At 42.2% G+C, this 20433-nt stretch overlaps 1 protein-coding gene across 2 annotated transcripts in view; it reads right to left on the bottom strand.

Annotated features, from left to right (window-relative positions):
- The window catches only part of KMT2C (lysine methyltransferase 2C), a 302649-nt gene that overhangs the window by 142853 nt on the left and 139363 nt on the right, over nucleotides 1-20433 (bottom strand). For both annotated transcript variants that reach the window (XM_067542734.1, XM_067542735.1), the window contains one exon: nucleotides 9346-9508. In XM_067542734.1, coding sequence (XP_067398835.1) covers nucleotides 9346-9508 — 163 coding nt within the window. The remainder of the gene's footprint in view (nucleotides 1-9345; nucleotides 9509-20433) is intronic.

Below are 20433 nucleotides of genomic sequence, written 5' to 3'. Positions count from 1 at the left end.
TTTTTACCCATGTTAAAAAAAAATAATACAACCTTTTCATTGAGAAGCACTAGCACCTCCATTTTTTGAAGCTGAGACTTGACACATTTTAGCTATGTTATTTATATACATATAGCTGCTATAGTCCCCTCTCCCTATTTTGTTTAGATAACACATTAAAACATGTACTGAGTTTCTATTCCTTCAAGTCCCTATGTTATTAGATCTGTTTGACTCCAAATTATGAAACAGCTGATTTCCATGTTATAGCTGACTCTGTTCAAGATTTGAATACTTATTCAATGCAAGTGATAACATTTAATTTGATCATATTGAATGAGAGGAAACAAAATAAAACCCTATTCTTCATTCGCCATAAATCAATCTGAATACAATAGATAAATATTCAATTTACAAATTCAATTTATTTTTGTATAGCAGCTTCACAAAATGTTTCAATCAGTTAAAAAATGCAGAATTTTTCAAATATAATATAATATAAAGGGGATACTACATGACTAGAAAAACAAATTAGACATGAGAGAAGTAAAGGCTGAAGGTGGGCAACAAAATGCAAGAGAGAAGAGGTACTTCTTTATAAAGTCTTTGAAACCACTGAAACTATAATTCAGGGCTGGCGGAGGAATTGCATCAGATAGGGTGTAAGTAATATACCTAAGAGAGAGACAGACAAAGGAAGATTCTAGCTGAAAAATACAGGAAGTGACTATGTCAGAGAGGATGGATAGATTGAGGCTGTAAAAGTAGAAAAAACTAGTAGGTAGATTTTTAATTCTGGTCTTTGAAAAAATGTACAAAGAATGTGAATAGATACTAAGGTAATGTAGACAAGCTTGAACACTGATTAAAAAAAACCAGGATTACTGTTTGTACACAGTGCAAAGAAAACGAGGTTACTTACCTGTAACTGAAGGTTCTTCGAGACATGTGGTCCCTATCTGTATTCCACTGAGGGTTATGCAAATACATCATGCACCCAGAGCAAGAGCTTTTAAAAGCAGAACTGTTTGGTGGTCTGTGTATCTGCCCTGTGGCACCTCGTGGTCTCGCCTGAGGCGATAAAGGGCAGTGTGGGCTTCCGGCATCTCCAGTTTCTTCTCTACCACTGAGCCTTTGACTCTGAAGCAGAGGGGAAGGAGGATGGGTTTGGAATACAGACAGGGACCACACATCTTGAAGAACCTTCAGTTACAGATAAGTAACCTCATTTTCTTCTTCAAGTGATGGTCCCTATTGTATTCCACTAAGGGTGATTAACAATCAGTACCTATGTGGGAATCTGGTGTGAGGAGACTGTGGAATGGAGGAATGCTGCTCCAAACGAAGCATCCGTTGCAAAATCGTGCACAAGAAAGTAGTGCGTGGAAAAGGCGTGTATCGAACACCATGTGGCTGCCTTGCATACGTCTGCGAGAGACATGTTGTGGAGCATGGCTGTGGTTGATGCTTGCACTCTCATGGAATGGGCCCAAATCCCTTCAGGTGAGGATCATCCTCATAACTGATAGCGCGTCATGCACTCTGAACCCACTTGGAGATTTTCTGGGTGGAAATGGTTTGTCCTTTCATTCTCTTCACTTTGGCAACAAAAAGCCTGAGAGATTTCCAAAAGATAAAAGACCAATGCCCTTTGAACATGTAGCAAGTGAAGCCTTCTTTTCTCATTCAAGGCGTGAGGTTTGGGAAATAAGATAGATGAATGTATGGATTGACTGAGGTGGAATTAGGAAACCACCTTGGGTAGGAACTTAGAGTGGACCCTTAGAGAGATCTTATCTTTATGGAAAGTTGTGAGGGGAGGGGGCTAGCTATCATGGCTCCCAGTTCACCAACTCTCCTAGCCAAAGTAATAACAACAAGAAAGGAGACTTTCACGGAAAGGAGAGAGAGAGAGAACATGAGGCTATAGGTTCAAAGGGGGCAGCTGTTAGTGTGGTGAGGACTAGGTAACGGCCCATTGGGAGGCGATAGGTTGAATGGGAGTGTGCTTTCACATAAGGACCTTCCAGAATCATACAGTTAGTGGGTGTGTAACAATTGAATGATCATCCAATTGTGGATGAAAGGTGCTAATGGCAGATACATGCACCTTAATGGAACTGAGGGCCAGTCAGGATTCCTTTAACTGGAGGAAGTATTCCAGGAGTAGTGGAATGCACACCACTTCAGGGACAAGGCCCTGCTGGACAGCCCAGGAACTGAAACGTGTCCACTTAGCTTGATATGAGCATCTTGTAGACTCCTTCCTACTGTTGGAGAAGACATCTCACACTGCCAGGGAGCATTCCTGCAAAACTGGAGATGTCTATCCAAAAACCTTGCTGTTGGGGAAGAATGTGTTGGTTGGGGTGTCTGAGTCTGTCGTTGTGCTGTGTTAATAGCTCTGGGAATGATCCAAGTGTGAGTGGAAGGTACTTCGACATGTAAAGGAGGAACAGAACAAAAACTGGTGAGGCCAGAAGGGGGCTATCAAGACGGTTGTTGCCCTTTCCCATCTGATCTTGTGGATCACTCGTGGTAAGAAGGGAGTGGGGGAGGGAGACATAATTGGTCCAGTCTAACTAGTCAAGTACTAGGGGGGGGCTTCTTGTGATTGGGTTCCAACTCCTCCCCTCGAACAATATTGGGTGCATTTGGTATTGTTCTGGGATGCAAAAAGATTCCTCACTGGGGTTGCCCATCAGCCAAAAATATCTGTGATTACAGTCGTACAACTCTCATTTGTGGTCAATTGCAAAGTTTCTGCTGAGAGCATCAGCAATCATGTTCTCAGTGCCTGGTAGGTAGGCAGGCTGTTAAAAGAATGTTGCGTGTGATGCATCATTTCCAAAGACGCATAGCTTCTGCACACAGCGCTCGGGATTTTGTCCCTCCTTATTTGTTTATGTAGAAGAACATGGTTGTGTTGTCTGACATGTCAAGAATGTGTTGGTTTCTGATGGTTGTCAGGAATGCCTGGCAAGATTTGCATGTTGCCCGGAGTTCCAAGATGTTTATGTGCCTCCTGGACTCTTGTGCTGTCCAGGTGCCTTGAGTCATGCAATCATCCATGTGGGCACCGCAGCCCATGAGTGATGCATCCGTCATGATCGTCACAGTGGGCGAGGATGGGAGGAAGGTCATCCTTGAGCAGATTCATAGTGGGTCCATCCACCATTGGACTGAGGAGAGAACCTCTGGTGGCACATGGAGCGGCATATGCAAGGGCTGATACAGGGGGAAGTAGAACTTTTGTAGCCAGAGTTAAAGGGAGAATAGGTGAAGGTAAGCGAAGGGTGTGATATATGTGCAAGCTACCATGTGTCCTGAGAGAGGTGCGGGTTTTGGCCAAAAATGAAGGGTTGCAAGTATTCCCAAATTGTCTGGAACCTTTCCTTTGGTAGAAAAACTCGGGCAGAGGTCACATCTATGCGTGATAAACTCCAGGGATTGTGTAGGAGTTAAAGTTGATTTTTCAATGTTTACACTGACCCCCAGTGAGAAGAAGAGAAGACGCAGTTGGGACATCAATTCCTGGGCTTCTTCTTTGGATCATGCTGCTCTGAGCCAGTCATCTAGATAGGGAAAAACCAGGACCTTTTGACACCTGAGACGGGCTGCCACCACGGAGAAGACTTTTGTGAATGCTCATGGGGCAGTGGGGAATTTGAATGGTAGAATCTTGTATTGAAGATGCCAAGGTCCCTCTGGAAACTTCTGTGCATTGGGTGTATATTGATATGGAAGTAGGCATCCTGCATATCGAGAGCCGTAAACCACATGCCTCTTTCTAAGGAGGAAATGATTGTTGCTAGCGTGACCATGCGGAATCTTGGTTTGGAGATTAAGCAATTGAGGCATTGGAGATCTAATATTGGTCCCCATCTCTGGTTTTTTCGGGGACTAGGAAATAGCTTTAGTTGAATCCTGTGCCCTGAAAAGCGTCTAGGACTAGCTCTACAGCTCCCCTCTGCAATAAGGAATCGACCTCTAGTTGGAGAATGTTGTCACGTGGATGTTCCACGTTTGTGGACCAAGGAGGTGGGTGAGACGGGAGCGTCGCCCTAAATTCTATGACATAGCCACTCTGGATGATATCTAGGACCCACTTGTCCATTGTTATGGCCTTACATGCTGGCAGAAAGAGTCTGAGGTACCCCCCCAAAGAGGGTAAATGAAATGGGAGTTGGTGTACAGAGTGGTTGATGGTTCTCTACAGACACTCAGAAATGTTGTTTGCATGACATTTGGGTGTGTTGCATTGGTGTGTGGGCAGTTGACATAGGAGGACATGATTGGTGAACCTTAGGACTTTTTTGAGAAGGCTGTTAGGAACGTTGGTGGTATGGCTGTCGGGCTGTTACAGTTGGAGCAAGCGATAGAATTTCCACTTAGGTGCTGGTGTGTAAGTATCTAGAGACCTTAGGGTGGCCCTAGGGTCCTTTAGTGAGTGTAGGGATTAGTCTGTCTTCTTACTGAAGAGATGCGATTTGTCGAATGGGATGTCTTCTATTGTGTTTTGTCCCTCCCTGGGGAAACTGGAGGAGTGTAACCAGGATTCCCTCCTCATGACAATTCCTGTTGCCAGGACGTGGGAGACCTTGTCCATGGAGTCCACTGCAGCTTGTAGCATGGATCTTGTGAGTAATTTGCCTTCCTCCAAAATTGCGTGGACTTGGTTGCGATATTGTGGGGGTAGCTTGTCTGCAAAGTCAGTTAAGCATCCACAGTTAATGAAATCATATTTGGCCATCAGGGTTAAGTAATTTGAAATACAAAACTAGAGTCCCGCTGAGGAGAAGACCTTTCTGCCCGTGAGGTCCAGTCTTTTCCCCTCTCAGATAGGGTGGAGCAGGGAGTGTTGTTGCTTAGAACATTCTAAGGTTGCCTGGATGACCAATGCGTTCGGTGGAGGATGCAAGAATAGGAACTTTGGCCCCTGGGCGGGGACATAGTATGTCCTCTCAGCCCCTTTTGGGATGGAAGCACATGTGGCTGGGGTGTGCCATACAGTGATGGAGGTTGGAGGATGGCATCATTAATTGATAGAGCCACCCTTGTCAGTACCAAAGAATGCAAGTTGTCAAGCAACTGGTGTTGACTGTCTTATACCTCCTCCAAAGCAATTCAAAGGATATTAGCTATTCTCCACAGCAATTCTTGGAACTGGCAATAGTCATAAGGTGGAGACGAAAGGATTGAAGAGGCAGCTGCATCAGGAGAAGATGAAGGATGCCTTTCTGGATCTGTTGGAGTCAGGCTAACAGGTGCGTCATCTAGTGCTATGTCGGAGCACCTACCAGATGAGGGTGTTGGTGAGGTGGTGGAGTCATCCAAAACTGAGCTGGACTGGTTGGAGGGTGAATATTGGGGCTGAGCTCCAGAAAGGCCAGCCCAGTTGACTCTGCTGTTGTGTAGCATGTGACCACGGGGCCACATACCAGCTCTGTGGGTAAGGCAACATGGGGAACTGCCATGCTGCCATCAGAACCCTCCAATAGTCATGCTTCCAGAACAGGAGTGGTAGACCATGTCGGACATCTGTATTGTCTGAGTCCAAAGAGTCAGAAATCTCACCAAATGGCAGTGCTGCCAGAACCATTGGAACAGGGGGCGACAGAGCCCGACAAATCCGCAAGCCCTGCAAAACTGACAGAGCTCTGCAAATCCGTGGACATCCGCAGACCATTTCTTGTGGATCGTGGGTTGGATTGTCATGGAGTTCTGGACTCTGTGACTTCTGGGCAGGGTTGGAGCACCTGCCAGCCAAGGGTGCAGCCAACAGCTGATCAGCTGTTAGGCTGCCAGCAGGGCTCAACAACTGTTAGGTGGGAGGGCTGGCTGATCAGCTGTTAGGTGGGAGGGCAGGGCTGATCAGTTGTTAGGTGGGAGGGCAGGGCTGATCAGTTGTTAGGTGGGAGGGCAGGGCTCAACAGCTCATCAGCTGTTAGCGGGGAGGGAGAAGCTGATCAGCTGTTAGGCAGGAGGGTGGAGCTAAACAGCTGTCAGGCTGAAGCTCTGACTCGGACCATGTGGCGGTGAGAAGGAACTGGAGATGCTGGTGGCCCGCTGCACCCTTTATCACCTTGGGTAAGACCACGAGATGCCACAGGGCGCATGCATGGACCATTGAACAGTACTACTTTCAAAAGCTCCGAGCACATGCGCATAATCCTCAATGGAACACAATAGGGGCCATCGCTCAAAGAAGAAACTACAGTTATCTAGACAAGAGAGAAGATGAGTGTGGGAAAATGGATGAAAAATGGAAAAAGCAGATAAAGTTGGTTGTCATTAAGGCTGATGAGATTGGAATAACTCATTTTAGGTAGACAGTGCTGATATTATGCAGTAAACGTAGCTTCTGGTGAAGACAGAAAAGAAATTTAGCCAGGATTACAGACAGAGTATGGGTAGTGTAGGGTGGTAACACTGAGCTGTGCATCAAGATGAGATAGTTGTGATCAGTGCATGGATTTCCCACAACTTCAGCCATGCTTGCTAAAACTTCATTTTACTCAGAGTAAAGGGCATATCTGTACAGTGACTTGAGATTTCTAAATGGTGCAGTGGACTTGGAGTGTTTTTCGAAGCACCAACTGAACTGTCTTAGAGTCAGCAAATTATCAGCATCGTGGCAAAACATGGCTCTAAAGAGAAATTCTAATTAAGTGGATCAAGATTAGCAATGTGTGAATCTCAAAAGATTTGGATAAGCACTCAAAAACTCAGATTGGCTAAAAATTCTGCTACAATGTGAGGCAGAAATACGAGAACACCTTTTTCCTTTCTGTATTTCAGTACTTCAACTTGACCTCATGACCAGAACAAAGTGAAGAAGAGTGCAAAAATGAGAGACTCTGTGTGCTTATATGATTGTGTATGAGAGATCTAAATTTTGCCAGATCTTTAAAATTTGACAAAGTTTCAGGTTAGTTCTTATTTTGGCCAAACTGGTTCACTTCAAAAATCAAGATTTTCTCAGATAATGGAAAATTTTAGTGTAGGTATCAACAGGTAGAAATTTAGCAAAAAAAGATTTCAGGGTGAAGTTCCGATTAGACAGGCAAGACATTTGACAAAGCAATTTAGAAGCAATGCATTAACCAGGGATAAACTTTCCAAGAGTGATCTTAAGTTGAATGGAAATATGATTCTTATAGTAAGATCGCAAAGAGAAAGTTGAGTTTGAGGAAGCAGTTATGAAAGAGAACTAGGGGCTTTGAAAGGAAAGTTAGACATCAGGAGATCAAGAGACCCCAAGTGTTGAGCTGGCCTACTAGTCTTTTGAAGGAAACGACACAAAAACTGGATGGACAATGTGACAGAGTGGAGTATGTCGGAGTCAAATTATGAACTTTATTTTGTTCAATGTGTGGAAAAGTTGGACATAGTGACTGCACAGGTCTGGACATGCCCAAAGACAACCTTTTGTATTGCATTCCAGACAGCTGCCCTGCCTGGGAAAGGTGTCTGATCCTTTATTAAACACTAAGAGCCGTCGAGACTGCAGTCTGGGAACAACGGATTTATTGTCTCTCAACTACTGGTCAGCCCCCACAATGGAATATAAATATATATATTTAACACCAGGGCCAGCAGTAGGGAAGGGGCAAGCTGAACTGGGTCTGCAGTTTCTCAGTCTGAGAACATGCTGAAAATGGAGGCCCTATTCAGGAACAGCATTCTGCTCTATGCAAGGGACAGACCCATTGCCACATTTACAGACTTGTAGAAGCAAGAGTCAGGAGGCACTCTGACCAGCTCAAAACTTGACAAACCTCAGACTCTCAAGGTGCATCAGAGGACTTCTATCGTTTTCAAAGATCTGTTACTCTTGAGTGCTTTAAGAGTAAAGTCACTGCAGTTAAATCGTTTCTTTGCTAAGCATCTGCACCTTGCTTTCCTGCCATGTTGTCTCTGAAGGGTTAAACTAAAAGCCCAGAGTGCTCATGGAATAGATGTAGCTTTGGGAGGAGGGGTATAAGCAAGTGGGGGGCTGGGAAGTAACAGACACTGATTTTGGGGTCTAGGCTGGCTGGGGGGCAGCACCCTATATCCCAAGGAAGGATGTCAAACAAGATCTGTAGGATCTCAAAGCTAGAAACAGTGACTAGACTCTACCCAGACCTAGCTGGCTTTGAAGCATGTAGGAGACAGCTACTTGATCCACATGCAACAGACTGGTGACCAGTCAGGGGGTATTGGGTCAGCTTGTAACGGACAATTTGAGAAAAAAGCCATTTTTCATGCCAGCTAATGAAAAGTAGCTTTTTTATTATTTCATCGGCTCATCGAAATACATATTCACACCTCAGATTTTAGTGCATTAGCCTAAGTCAAGTTGATAGTGGCAAGTGTATAATAATAGTTTGAGTAGCTATTTCTGAAAATACGCAGATGTTTACAACACTTCTTACTAGCTGGTATTGTTTCACCTGCCCATTGCTCCTGAAGATCATTTAGCTACCCCTCTCCAGCAGGTAATCTGTTTACTTACATTAGATTTGCTTATATGTAATGGTTTGCCTGCTTCCCTCTTTCAATTGTTATTTAATAGCTGAATAGGGAGGGGGTATATCTATATGGGACTCTGCTCTCTCCAACTTTTCTTCCCTCAAATTCAACTCTGACCCATGCAGAAAAATAAGCAGGATCAGGATGCATGGGATGTGCTGTCACTTATCGACATGAAAGCAGCTCAGTGGAAAGAAAAGACCGTTTGAAAACATCTGCTGGCCACATCTGAGCAGCAGCAATTCTCATACGGCCTGGCTCAGCCTCAGCCTACTGACTGAGCAGCCAAGTGGACTGGAGGGCAGAGGAGGAATTCCTGCTCACTACCTTCCCCCCCTACCTGTTCCAGCTATAGCACATGACTGAATGAGAGTGGATTAAGAAGGAAGTTTTACAAACGTATGACTAATTTGGTAAACAAAGTACACTTTGGAAGTTTGGCTAAACTTCCCTTAAAGGCAGAAGGAGCAGGGAAAGGAAATACAAACTCAGGATTTGCCATACTGGATCAGACCAGTGTTCCATGCACTCCAGTAGCCTGTCTCCAATGGAGAACGTGATTTAGGGCAAGAACCTTCAGCAGCCATGTCTGATATGGCTCATGGACAGGGAGTGCTTGGGGCTGTAGCAAATGGGAGTGCATGGTGCTGACCACCCAGGCCCAATAGTGTCACTGGCTTCAACGGGGTTACTCACATGCTTATATACAAACACGTACTTAAAAGTTTTGCTGGATTGGGCCAGAGTGCTCAGCATCTTACACAGTTGAGCCCTATAGGACCAGAGTGTGCACCGGTGATATTATAACCATATACAGTTCACTTTCTTATTTGAATGTAGCTTACTTACATCTTTCAGGAGCCTGGTCAATATGGTCTGGACAAAGGAGGGAGAAGTTACTGAAATCCTGAAAGGTGCCTGCTCCAGCAGCACAGGGGTAATGGTACATCTGGGTACATTTCTCTTCACAGCATTTGATAGTGGCTCCAAGGTGCTTACAATATGCACATCGCTGAAAAACAGACATGCAGTTTTTTTTATGATGGAACTAAATACAAAAACTACGGTTCACAGAGGAATCCCTCTGTTGCACAAATCAGAAAATCCATTCTTGTGTCAGCCACTGAGGCCTAGCCAGTGCCAAAGGTCCTAGTCACAGAAGCAATGTTACAACCATGATTTTCTATAGATTTTCACTTTGCAAAGATGGCTGACAGCTGTGAATTTGGTGCTCCCTCATGGTCACGCTGGCTAAAGATTTTTTTAGTTGGATTTTCAACAGTACACAGGGCTGCTTAATTTTGCTGCCTGTAAAATCAATAGGAGAATTCCCACTGACTTCTCTGGAAGAAGAGCTAGGACAATGCTGAGAACTGTGGAAAGTCCCAACCCTTAGCTACAATCCGTTTAATCTTCTGTGGTGCATTATGTGGCAATCCCCTAGAATGGCAAACATCAACATAGCATCAAAATCTATCCTAATTATTTACTGCTGTCTATATAAACAAACTGTCATCAGCTGCAAGAACCATTTGCTTCACATCAGTAAATCTGCCCTGGTAACTATAGACTTTTTGATGGGGGATATATTTCCTTTACTTTTTATCTATTGTCTAATTTTAGCTATTTCTTTTGTACAGAGGCCTGTAAAGTAATTCAGAATAGTGCATGCAGAGCTATGTATGTTGGTAAGGTCTGTTACGAAAAATAGTATAATTCTGATATTGTGAAATAACAGTGTACATAAGAATATGAAATTATGTGAAAGTAAACAGGCACATCAAGTTCTACTTAAAAGATCAATACATTATACATTGTATGGCGCAACCCTGTGAAGCAGGGTGATGGATTAGATGAGCTGTATCTCTTTCCCATCTCTAATTCCTGTGATTCCGAGATACGCCAGTTCACGCAACAGACATAGTTTACATGAAATCAGAACTGTGACCATTAATGATCACATTTGTATATGTGAAAAGAGAATTCTCATGAAGAGCTAACAAACAAACAATCTGTCATAGGGCCACCTCACCAGGAGTTCCTTCTGCATGACAGGTGCACCTGCCTCAGTTTCCCCTTTTAGAGTCCCTGAAACAATCCAAATAGTCTGTCTTAGTGCCAATAGCCTGGTGTGGCTAATTTGTACCAAAGAAAGTACCCCATGCATATAAGTCCCAATACCATAGTCCTCCAGACAACAAACACATCAAATGCAGCCCTGGCGCCCACACCACACCCCAGCTCTCCAGCACAGCTCTCTTATGTCTCTCTGCCAAGACAGTCACCCCAGCCCTTCCAACTGGAGTGCACCCCCACTCTTCTCAGCAGAAACCCCCACAGCCTCTCAGCTGGGAGCATCCTTGCCATGGGAGCAGGCCTCACTCCCCCTGGACCTCTCCCAGTTCTCCTGGGTCTGGAGATGTCAGGGGTAAGCGCCTCCTGCCTTCAAGCCCTCCAGCCCTGGCTCTCAAGCTGCGGGACACCAGCCAGCAAATCCCTCTTGCTGCTCTTTCCCCTTCAGCCTTCAGTATTCTCCCAGGAACCACATTCTGCTTCCTTCTGGAACTCCTCCAGTCCCTTGGTCTCTGGAAGGTCTCACGTGCTCTTCCTGACTGAACCAGTCTGCTCTGACTCACTGGAACCCCTCCCCCCATATCTCTGGGTCTCTCCCTGATCTTCTATGGCCCCCTTATGCTGTCCCGCCCTCTTAATTGGGAGCACCTGTTCTAGTACAGGGGAGATGGACCTACTTCATTCACAAAGGACAGCCACCCTGTAACCTGTGACATAACCCTTTATTTAAACAAGGGGAAAACTGCCCTCATTTATCTCACCCATGCCTTTCTGATTCAGTTCACCAGTCCTTTTACTTCTTGGATCTCATTGCAGTCCCCGAAGCATTGCAACATGCTTTTGCACTTTTTCTCCAAGGCAATAACCATTTTTGGATAACATACAGCACTATAGAAAATTTGGAATAAACTGATGAAAAACAGGTCAGTGGTTTACGGCAAGGCTGTCAAGCACCAGGTGAGCTAATCTTTCATTATAAAAATATACACTTCAGGAATACTGGCATGCTAGGAGTACAAGAGCATCAACTGACAAAAGGGAACATTTACTCCTGTATGGTATCTACTTAATCCTTAGAATGTAGAAAATGTACATTCTCCAACATTTCAAGAGCCAGATATAAGACATTAATAATGCTCTTACAAACTAATGGATGTCTAAGAGACAGCTGATTATAAGGAAAGAGTTTGCAAGGAGTTTGTCAAAGTTAATTGCTACACAGACATTCTTAAAGTCATACCAAATCCATATCCTCAGAGAAGCAGCCATCTGCACTGCCAACTGAAGGTATAGTGGCAGGAGGGGAGGGGGAATAGCTCATTCATTTGCAATATAAAAGAGAAACTGTCAGGTTTACAAAAGGAGCCAGTTGATTGGAGGTAGATATTGCCAAGTATTTTGTGCAGCAAGGCTAAATGTGTAGAGAAAGAGAATGCCAACATAATGTACAGAGGAGACAGATTTCAGAACCCTTACTGAAAACAGAGGTCTAAAGACCTCTTGTTCAGCACTCAAAATTGATATGAATAAGAGGGGCTCCTTGCAAAAAGTGTGCAGCGCTGAGCTCTAGATGCCAGAAGGCTGGCTATCAAAGATGCATCTGTACTGTTGTTGCTTTACAGCGCTGCTGTAAAAATGTATGTGCCATTGAAATATACAGCTCCACGTATGTGAAGACATGGCATACAAGGGGTTAAGAGTCCTGTAGGGGAGAATACATAGTGGATACCTACATTCAGAAAAGTAAGGTGACAGGCAATATTCTGAGCATGCGCAAATGACTGTTTTCATACCTACTAGACTTGTAATCTCTATTTATGTATGTTACTAATATCTCTGACTAGCAAGAATATAACTATTGTAAGATTTAAAACACTGTAACAACATCAGTTTTAGAGACCATACATTCACTGAATACTATCATCTAGGATGCTATGCATGGTAAATGATGGAACTGAATGTGATGTGCTGAAGCCATGTAGCCTGAAATCTCAAGCTTCACAAACTGCAGCTGCATGCTTGTGTTGTAACCACCATACAACCAGTGGCATAATTTCATAACCAACACTCAAATTGTACAGATCAAGAATGCATGCAAGAGAAGTTTGGTAGGACTAACCCTTAGTACATTTTAATTTTCCAGCCAGATTAACACTTTAAAAGATGTACATAGATATCTTTCATGTCAGAGAGTGAAAGGGTGCGTGTAATAGAGATAAGTGAATGAGATGAATGCAAACATTCAAAGATTCAAAATTTTACTCCAAACTTTGAATTATCAAGCTGAAATAAATATCAGTGTTAACAACATTTAAGGCTTCAAGTTTCTGTTTTAAAATAGCCATCCCAAAATGGTACATAATGAATGATAAAAGTAGTTTCAGAATGCACCCTTCTCCAAATTTTATGCTGATTCCTCAGATGTCAGTTAGTGGATTCCTCATCACTTTTCATAAAAAGCATGGCAAATTGGATGATCAGAGAAGAGTAAGATCTAAATAACTCTAAGAATTACTGAAAAATGCCCTAAATATGCTGATTTATGGCATCACATAAAGATGCTGAGGGAAAAGATGGAAGCCCTAATTACATTTAATTGAACCCTTCAAACCCACCTGCTAAAACTACATTGGCAATAAAAAGCATTTGGCAGCTACGCAAAACACACACTTTATAAACGAGATGGTATAGATCATCTGAATCAAATAAAAAAATGAAGAATATCAACATTTTTTGAATGTATAAGATGAAGTGATAAAGGAGTCAGAAGTAATAAATCATCACCAGGAGTTTTTGCCACAACTGTTGACTAGAAAACTTACTTTTCCAGCAACAGCAGCCAACCCTTCTTTGAAATTGGACTACAAGTTATGACCAAGCAGAACAAGTATGTAGTTATTATAACTGACTGACTTTTATGAGGGAAGTGTTCAAAACACACATGAACTAGATGTTTTTAAAGCTGTGATACATACAAACTCCCAGAACCAATGTTACTTTGGTTTTCTACTGCAAAAATATTTCATTTGGACATTAGGGGAAAAAAATCAAATGATCAAAGCAGTACAAGTGTCTTTTCCATCACCACACTGTACATTCAAAGATAATAAGAGACCAAAGGAAGGTATGGAGTTTTCAAGATGACTGACAATGGGTAGATAAAATTACATCAGTTTGTCAGGAATTGTGTGTCTTGAACCCAGGTCCACAGGGCTATTTGGAGCTAACAGGTTTTGAACTGCCACCCAGGGACCTGCTAACTGTTGTCAGAATACAAGCTGATCTCAAACATAGGACCTGGGAGCTGATTAGCAGAATGATGGATGTCCACAGCCCCTATTTAAGCCCCACACAGGAAGAGGAAGTCATCCATGCAACTGGGATCCACCTTGTTCTGGACTGTATGCCTTGTGCTTCCTGCTCCTGCTCCCCTGCCTTGACTTCCTGGTAATCCAACTTGGCCTGACTCTGGTTATTGATCCATGGTTCTGCTCTCAAGTTTGTCTCCTGCTTCTAATCTCTTGGTATCCTGACCCCTGGCTGCGTCATGACACTTGACTCTCGGTTTGCCCTCTGGCCTGTCTTGGACTCTGACCTCCTGGTATCTGACCCAGTCTGACTGATTTGGCCTGGTTTGACCACTAGGTCAGATTGCTCATGTCCTGGTCATGACACAGCTAAAGGTGGTGGCCTGGGGGGCTCCTCTCAGAACATTCAACACTTGATGCAGGGATAAAAAATGGCAAACTGTCAAACTAAGCATAACTTTGTCGTTGCTGTGGATACCAAGAAACCAGAAGTTTTACAGGCTCCTGGATTGAGAGAAAGTCCTTGCACAGTGTTATAAAACTAGCTAGAAAGTTCAGGTTTTGTTCACAGCTCATTCAAGAAATTTAGGATCATTAAAACAGGAACAAGAAGACAGGCCACTTTCCTATACAAAAGCCCTTCATTGGCTACTCACTGCATTTTGCATCAAGACCAATCTTCTAGCGGTTGCCTTCAAAGACCATCAGAACTCCAATCCTGCCTGTATTTCTGATTTTATTTCTAAATACTGTTCTCTCAGTCATTTGACTTTGCCCAAGGCTTTTGTCTAATTGCTCCCCTTCAATTTTTTCTCTCACACTCATCTTTGTGCCTTAAATCTAAACTACCCCATATGTTGGGAACAGCCTCCCTGATTATCTGAATCAAATGGCCAGCTTTTCCTTCAAATTTCGATTTGAAACTTACTTTACTCACCAGGTTCATTGGCTCTAATCTGCCACTGTAACATAACTCATCTCTCTATACTTTTTCAAAAAGTAACTAGAAATCCACCCCAGAGGCAGTTTCTCTCTTTCACTTAGTGTAGGGAAACCAATGGGCAGAATCAGCATTTTTCATTCTACCTCTGTTCTCCCCATACTCTCCTTAGGTGTAGTCGTTTTTGTTATTGTTACAACTTAGACCTGTTAGCCCTTGTGTACCACCATTAACCTAAGGGAAGAGTACTGAGCTCACAACTTCAGTGTCTTTCTATAAACAGGAAATGCAATGGGTTTAATGTTCAGAAATAAGCATCAAGAGAAACTTGGATAGAAATTATAGAATTGCCACCACAAGAGTTTATTGGGTACATTATACAAAGGTGCACTGATTGATCAGTATCGGAATATATGCAAACAAGAGGTTAGTGCCTACATACGTCTCAGTTGAGGGTGCTACAGGCTAACTTAACAATTTTCATTGTAAGCTGTAAAAAAAGAAACTTGTTGGCAGATATGTCAGCCCTAGTGTTAACCACATAAAAGTAACTCTGATAAAAGTGGATTAAGTTAAAATTATAGAACGAAAGCTTGGGATTTTTTCCATATATTATCAAAACATGAAAGAACCTGATCCTTAGAGGGACTGAGACTCACCAATGTTCATTGGCTTTATGGGAAGTTGAGGATCAGGCCCTAAAAGCTAGGGCAATAGGAGGATTTATTGTTGGCCCTGTCCAGGGGTGTGCACAGGAAGAAAATTTGTCCACTTTTGGAGAGGCACTTTCTGTCCCGCTGCATTATCCCTGCTCCTCACAGCCGGAGGAGCTAGCTCTCCCTCCTCCCACGTCGCCTGTAGAGCTGGCTCCCCCTCTGCAGTGGGGGCCGGTGGAGGTGTCATCTCCTGCCCCGGGGCAAAAGGCGATAACTCTCCCCATCCCGGCAGAGTTATATGTGCCACGCCCCTGGCTCTGTCCTCACTGTTAAAAATATTCTCAGTTCCAAAAAGTGCAATTATGAAAATATTACATCTACTATGTTAACAGATTTCCACTACTGAGGTGCTTTGGAAAAATATTCATCCAAAAACACAGAAAAAAAATTAACTGAAGCGTGTATGACAATATGGGTTCTGATCCAGCTACTACTAATAGCAAATCAAAGGATATATGTAATGCCACATTTTATAATTATTTCATAGCTTTTAGTACTTTTAATTGAAATGAACACGTATCAAGCAATCTTATTATGAAGTAATACTGTGGATTTTAGAGAAGGGGTCAAAATTATGACTTAGAATGGAAACTTGCATGTAACCTTACCAATGCAGCAGAATTCGGTAAAATATGAATTTTTACCATTCCAAAACTTATTTTGGATAAAATGACAGACTTTATAGTGTTAACAGATCCATGTATTTCATTTAACTTTTAAAATGTTAGCTGAGAAATAACAGAATGCAATGAATGATTTTCATTCATAATAATGTACTGTACCAGGTAGAAGACCCACCTGTTCTTATTTATTAACCTTGCACAATTTAATCTATAAACGGTTATCTTTCAAATGGTTCAGCTATTGAAAATTGTTGTCATGGACTCATACTAGGGAGATAAAGTGAATAATACCTTATGGTCCTGCCACTAATGAGACCTCAAAGAAACTTGAGTGTAAACAGTGGTTAATGAGATGTGCCACTGTAGTTTTGACAAACTTCATCAGTTGATCTCTGATCTGGTAAAAGCCCAGTATTGCTTATGAGCACACATCACCATCAGGATATCTAGTATCAAATCCAATGGTTTCTAAGTACTGTAGATAATTAAGAAAAATTAAACACACCAAAATGTTGACAAAGGAGAGTAAGCAATTTTCTATTATACAACTGCCTAAAAAAGATACTATGTTGCTTGCATGTCCAGCAGTACCCATTATTTTCTAATCTTTTAAATTTTGCATTAACAATGCCAGATATATGGAGATGATTCAAAGCTGATAATGAGCAGGATAACCATAGATTGCTTATTTTAAACTTGAAGATTTAATAAAAAATTAAATAGAAAAACCCAGGAAATTAAAATTCAGATTGCTCTAGCTTAGATTTTAACTGCACCATAAATGTAATTTTCTTTTACCACCATAACTTAAGAAATGAAACATTCTGAAGCACCAGCAAATTCTAATGTAATTTAAAAGCCAAGCTTGAAACCTGAAGCAACATTTCTTTCCCTCAGTTTTTAAAAAAAAACATGTGCCTATGTCAGGCTCTTGGTGCTTTGACAGAATCTTAAAAAATTCACAATATTAAACAAACTATTAAGTACAGTATACATTACATACAAAAATCTATGTGAAAAGAATGCCACTGTTGCAAAGTCAAGCATTCAGAAGTTAGGAAACACTAGAATTAAGGTTGCCTGTCCAACCTTAATTCCGCACCTTTGACAATATGCATTATGATTACATGTAATTAAATGCAGCATTTATTTAATCACATGATCACATACTATTTTTTTCCACAGGACTTCAACCTCATTCAGTGCACAGGATGGATGGTACTCAATGAATAGGTAATTACTAATTCTTTCTTTTTATCCTCATTCTATGTGCAGGCCCTACTCTATATTGAATGTACACCATCCAAACTCTGCACTGAATACAAAAGTATTAATTTCCTAATGGGCAGGTCTATAGTGCATTCACCGTAGTATCAGTTATGAATTTATTAATGCATTTCTCTTCACAACTTCTTTGTAAGGTGAAGGGGTATTAGCCCTATTTCATAGATGGGGAAGTGAGGCAGAGAGACAAAGGGTAAAATTAACAATGGTATCCACCAATTTTGGATGTGCATTTTGACACAGCTAAGGCCTGATTTTTCAGAGTAGTTAGCGTTTTTATAGCCCTTTATATTTGAAGATGTGCTTTTGAAATCACCTTCAGTTGCAACTTAGCCAAAGCAGGTCACACGTGTTTTAAGTTGGTCACCCAGAAAATGAGGCACATACAATTAATGACCAACTGTGAACATTTTGGCTTAAGTGACTTGCCAACATCACATAGGAACTCTGTGGCAGATGCAGGCATAAAATTCAGTTCTCCAGGACAGAATTCAACTTCCTTAACCATGAGACCATCCTTTCTCTTTCTGCAGTCCCCTGCCTCATTCGCTGCACACCTTCTAACTTTTGCAACAGGCCCTACAGACAACAGCCCTATTCATTATACAATCAGATTTGTTCCCAGAGCATGGTGCATGCTGTGCATGAATAAGGCGCGCGGGGGGGAGGAGGGGGGGTATCCTATGGAAAAAATACTATGTGATCATGTTAATTAAAGACTGCATCATAATGCATATGTACAAGAAGGGTGAATTAAGGCTGCTCATGTAACCTTAGTTCTGGCATATACTAATTCTTGAACACTTAAGTATATAATCTTAATGTTATTTTAACCGGGGTTTTTTGTATGAAATTTACAATTTTTTTTTTTAAACAAAGCAAAATTAAAATTATATCCCATGGAACCATACTGACCACCAAACAGGTCATCAGCAAAGTTGGGTCTTTTAGAGCCACACCACAGATTTCTATCACTTGAACTAATGTACTAGCTAGATGGCTACTGGCAGCAGCAATAGGCTGTTATTTTCTAGGTAGACCAGTGCGTGTGGATGGGAGATGAAACACACACTTACCAATAGGTTGCACAACTATTTGCGGACAACAGGTTAGTATGAATGCTCAGGGATCCTGGATTCTATCCCAGATTCTGGAGGGGAATGTGCTCTAGTAGTTCCAGAGCTTTCTGCACCTGTCTACCTCTCCTGACTCCTGCTCCTGCCTCCCTTTGATTTTTTTTTCTACCCCACATGTCTGCTCTTCATGCCTCTGCATTCCAGTCAGGCTGCTTCCTCCATCTCTATGCTACCTGGGAGCCACAGAGAACAGAAGAGATAATCTCGCTAGTTTCAGTTCTGATGCTTGGCAGTACAGCAGACCTCAGTGGCGTGGAAGTCCAATGGCAGGAAATGTCCTGCTTAACCCCTGCAGCCCTGGGCTGGAGTGTAGAAAGTCTGATGGGCATGTAGGAGCTGTGTGGAGATGGACCATGCCCAGTTCATATGGAATGTTGAGCAAATTTAGCTGCCAAACTCAATAAATCTCTATGGAGCATGTGCAAAACAAGAATTTCATAGGCTTATAACTTGGCCAATTTAGGCAAATGTTCAAAGGGAAGGCAAAGGCATATACCTCAAAATAGGACATCTCCTCTACCTAATTTAAAGTCTCCCTGTTCCAAAGCATGGTGACACTAGAGCTTCTCAACAGAACAGATACAAATTTTTTTTTAACATGAGCTAAATTAATTTTTCCTTAATTTTGTTCTTGGAAACAATTGAACTGGTTTAGCTGAAACTTTCCGAAAAAACTTCAGCCTGAAGCCGACACCTATCATAGAATATTTCAGCCTGAATGGTTAAAGTTTGGCACAGTTATGAACAACTGAAAACAAGATCTTTTAACAGAAAGTGTTGGGCAACCTTAACTTAGGTATAACTACCAGCTACACCTATAGCTAAACCACTCAGAGTATGTGCACACTGAAACAAAAAATCTGCAGCAGTGAGTCTCAGAGCACAGGGTCTACAGACTCAGGTTCATGTAATGGCACTAAAAATAGCCATGTAAACATTGCCACTTGGGCTCTGAAAACCCAGGGGGGTGGGTTCTGATTAATTTCGGAAATGGATTAAAATAATTCAGGATAAGGCAGTCTTACTCCAGAATAAGAGCATCCACACTTGGAGTGAATTAGGAATAGTTAATCTACTTTAAATTCACACTTTACCTTATTCCAGGTTAATTTTCTTGTGAAGACAAGCCCTAATACTGATGATAGCTACTGGCTAAGCAAACGCAGCAGAAGTGGATACACCTGGGTAAATCACTTCAATCATTGTCATTCCTGAATGTCTGGTAGGTTGTCCTGTTTTCTCTGCTTCCCTGTTTAACTACTTGATTTACCTTGTACATTTTTTTAAACTTAAAGCCAAGCTGTAGTGAGGTATAAAGCATTTGGATAAAAAGCTACAGGATAGTATCTTGCTTTGCTGTTTTTGCAGCTTTTGTCATTGGAGAGTGAAAGACTCTCCTATTTCCCTCTCCCCTGCAGGCCAGGATAGAGAGAACTTAAATTTCCTGCACATATTTGAACTTCCCCTTCCCAGGAGCCAGCCACCCCATTAATCTTTGTCTCAATATCAATGAATAGGCATGTTAGAATGTTTGACAAAATCCTCAGCAGAGAGATAGTTAACAGTATTTGACATTTAAATTGTTATAATTAGGTTTCAGGGTTAGTTCCCCCAAGAGATGAGTGGGGCAGATCAGCCCCTGTCAGTTATTGTTTCAGGCTGCTTGTTTGCAGGCTCAGGAAAACAACATTGCATCAGTTCTACTTGGTTCATATCTGGAAGGTTTTCTTCACATCCAGAAGGGGTAGAAACTTCAGTTAGGGATGAGGTAGAGGAGAGACAGACAGAAAACTTAGATCCTGAAACACAGTTCTGTAGTAGTGAGTGGATTGTGTGGCAAATTCTGCAGCCATAGAA

This window comes from Emydura macquarii, unplaced genomic scaffold (assembly GCF_026122565.2).
Source record: "Emydura macquarii macquarii isolate MOO-44397 ecotype Brisbane River unplaced genomic scaffold, CSIRO-AGI_Emac_v2 contig_719, whole genome shotgun sequence".
Classification (NCBI taxonomy): domain Eukaryota; kingdom Metazoa; phylum Chordata; order Testudines; family Chelidae; genus Emydura; species Emydura macquarii.
The sequence above is the reverse complement of the archived record's forward strand: the minus strand, read 5'-3'. Positions and strand labels throughout refer to the sequence as shown.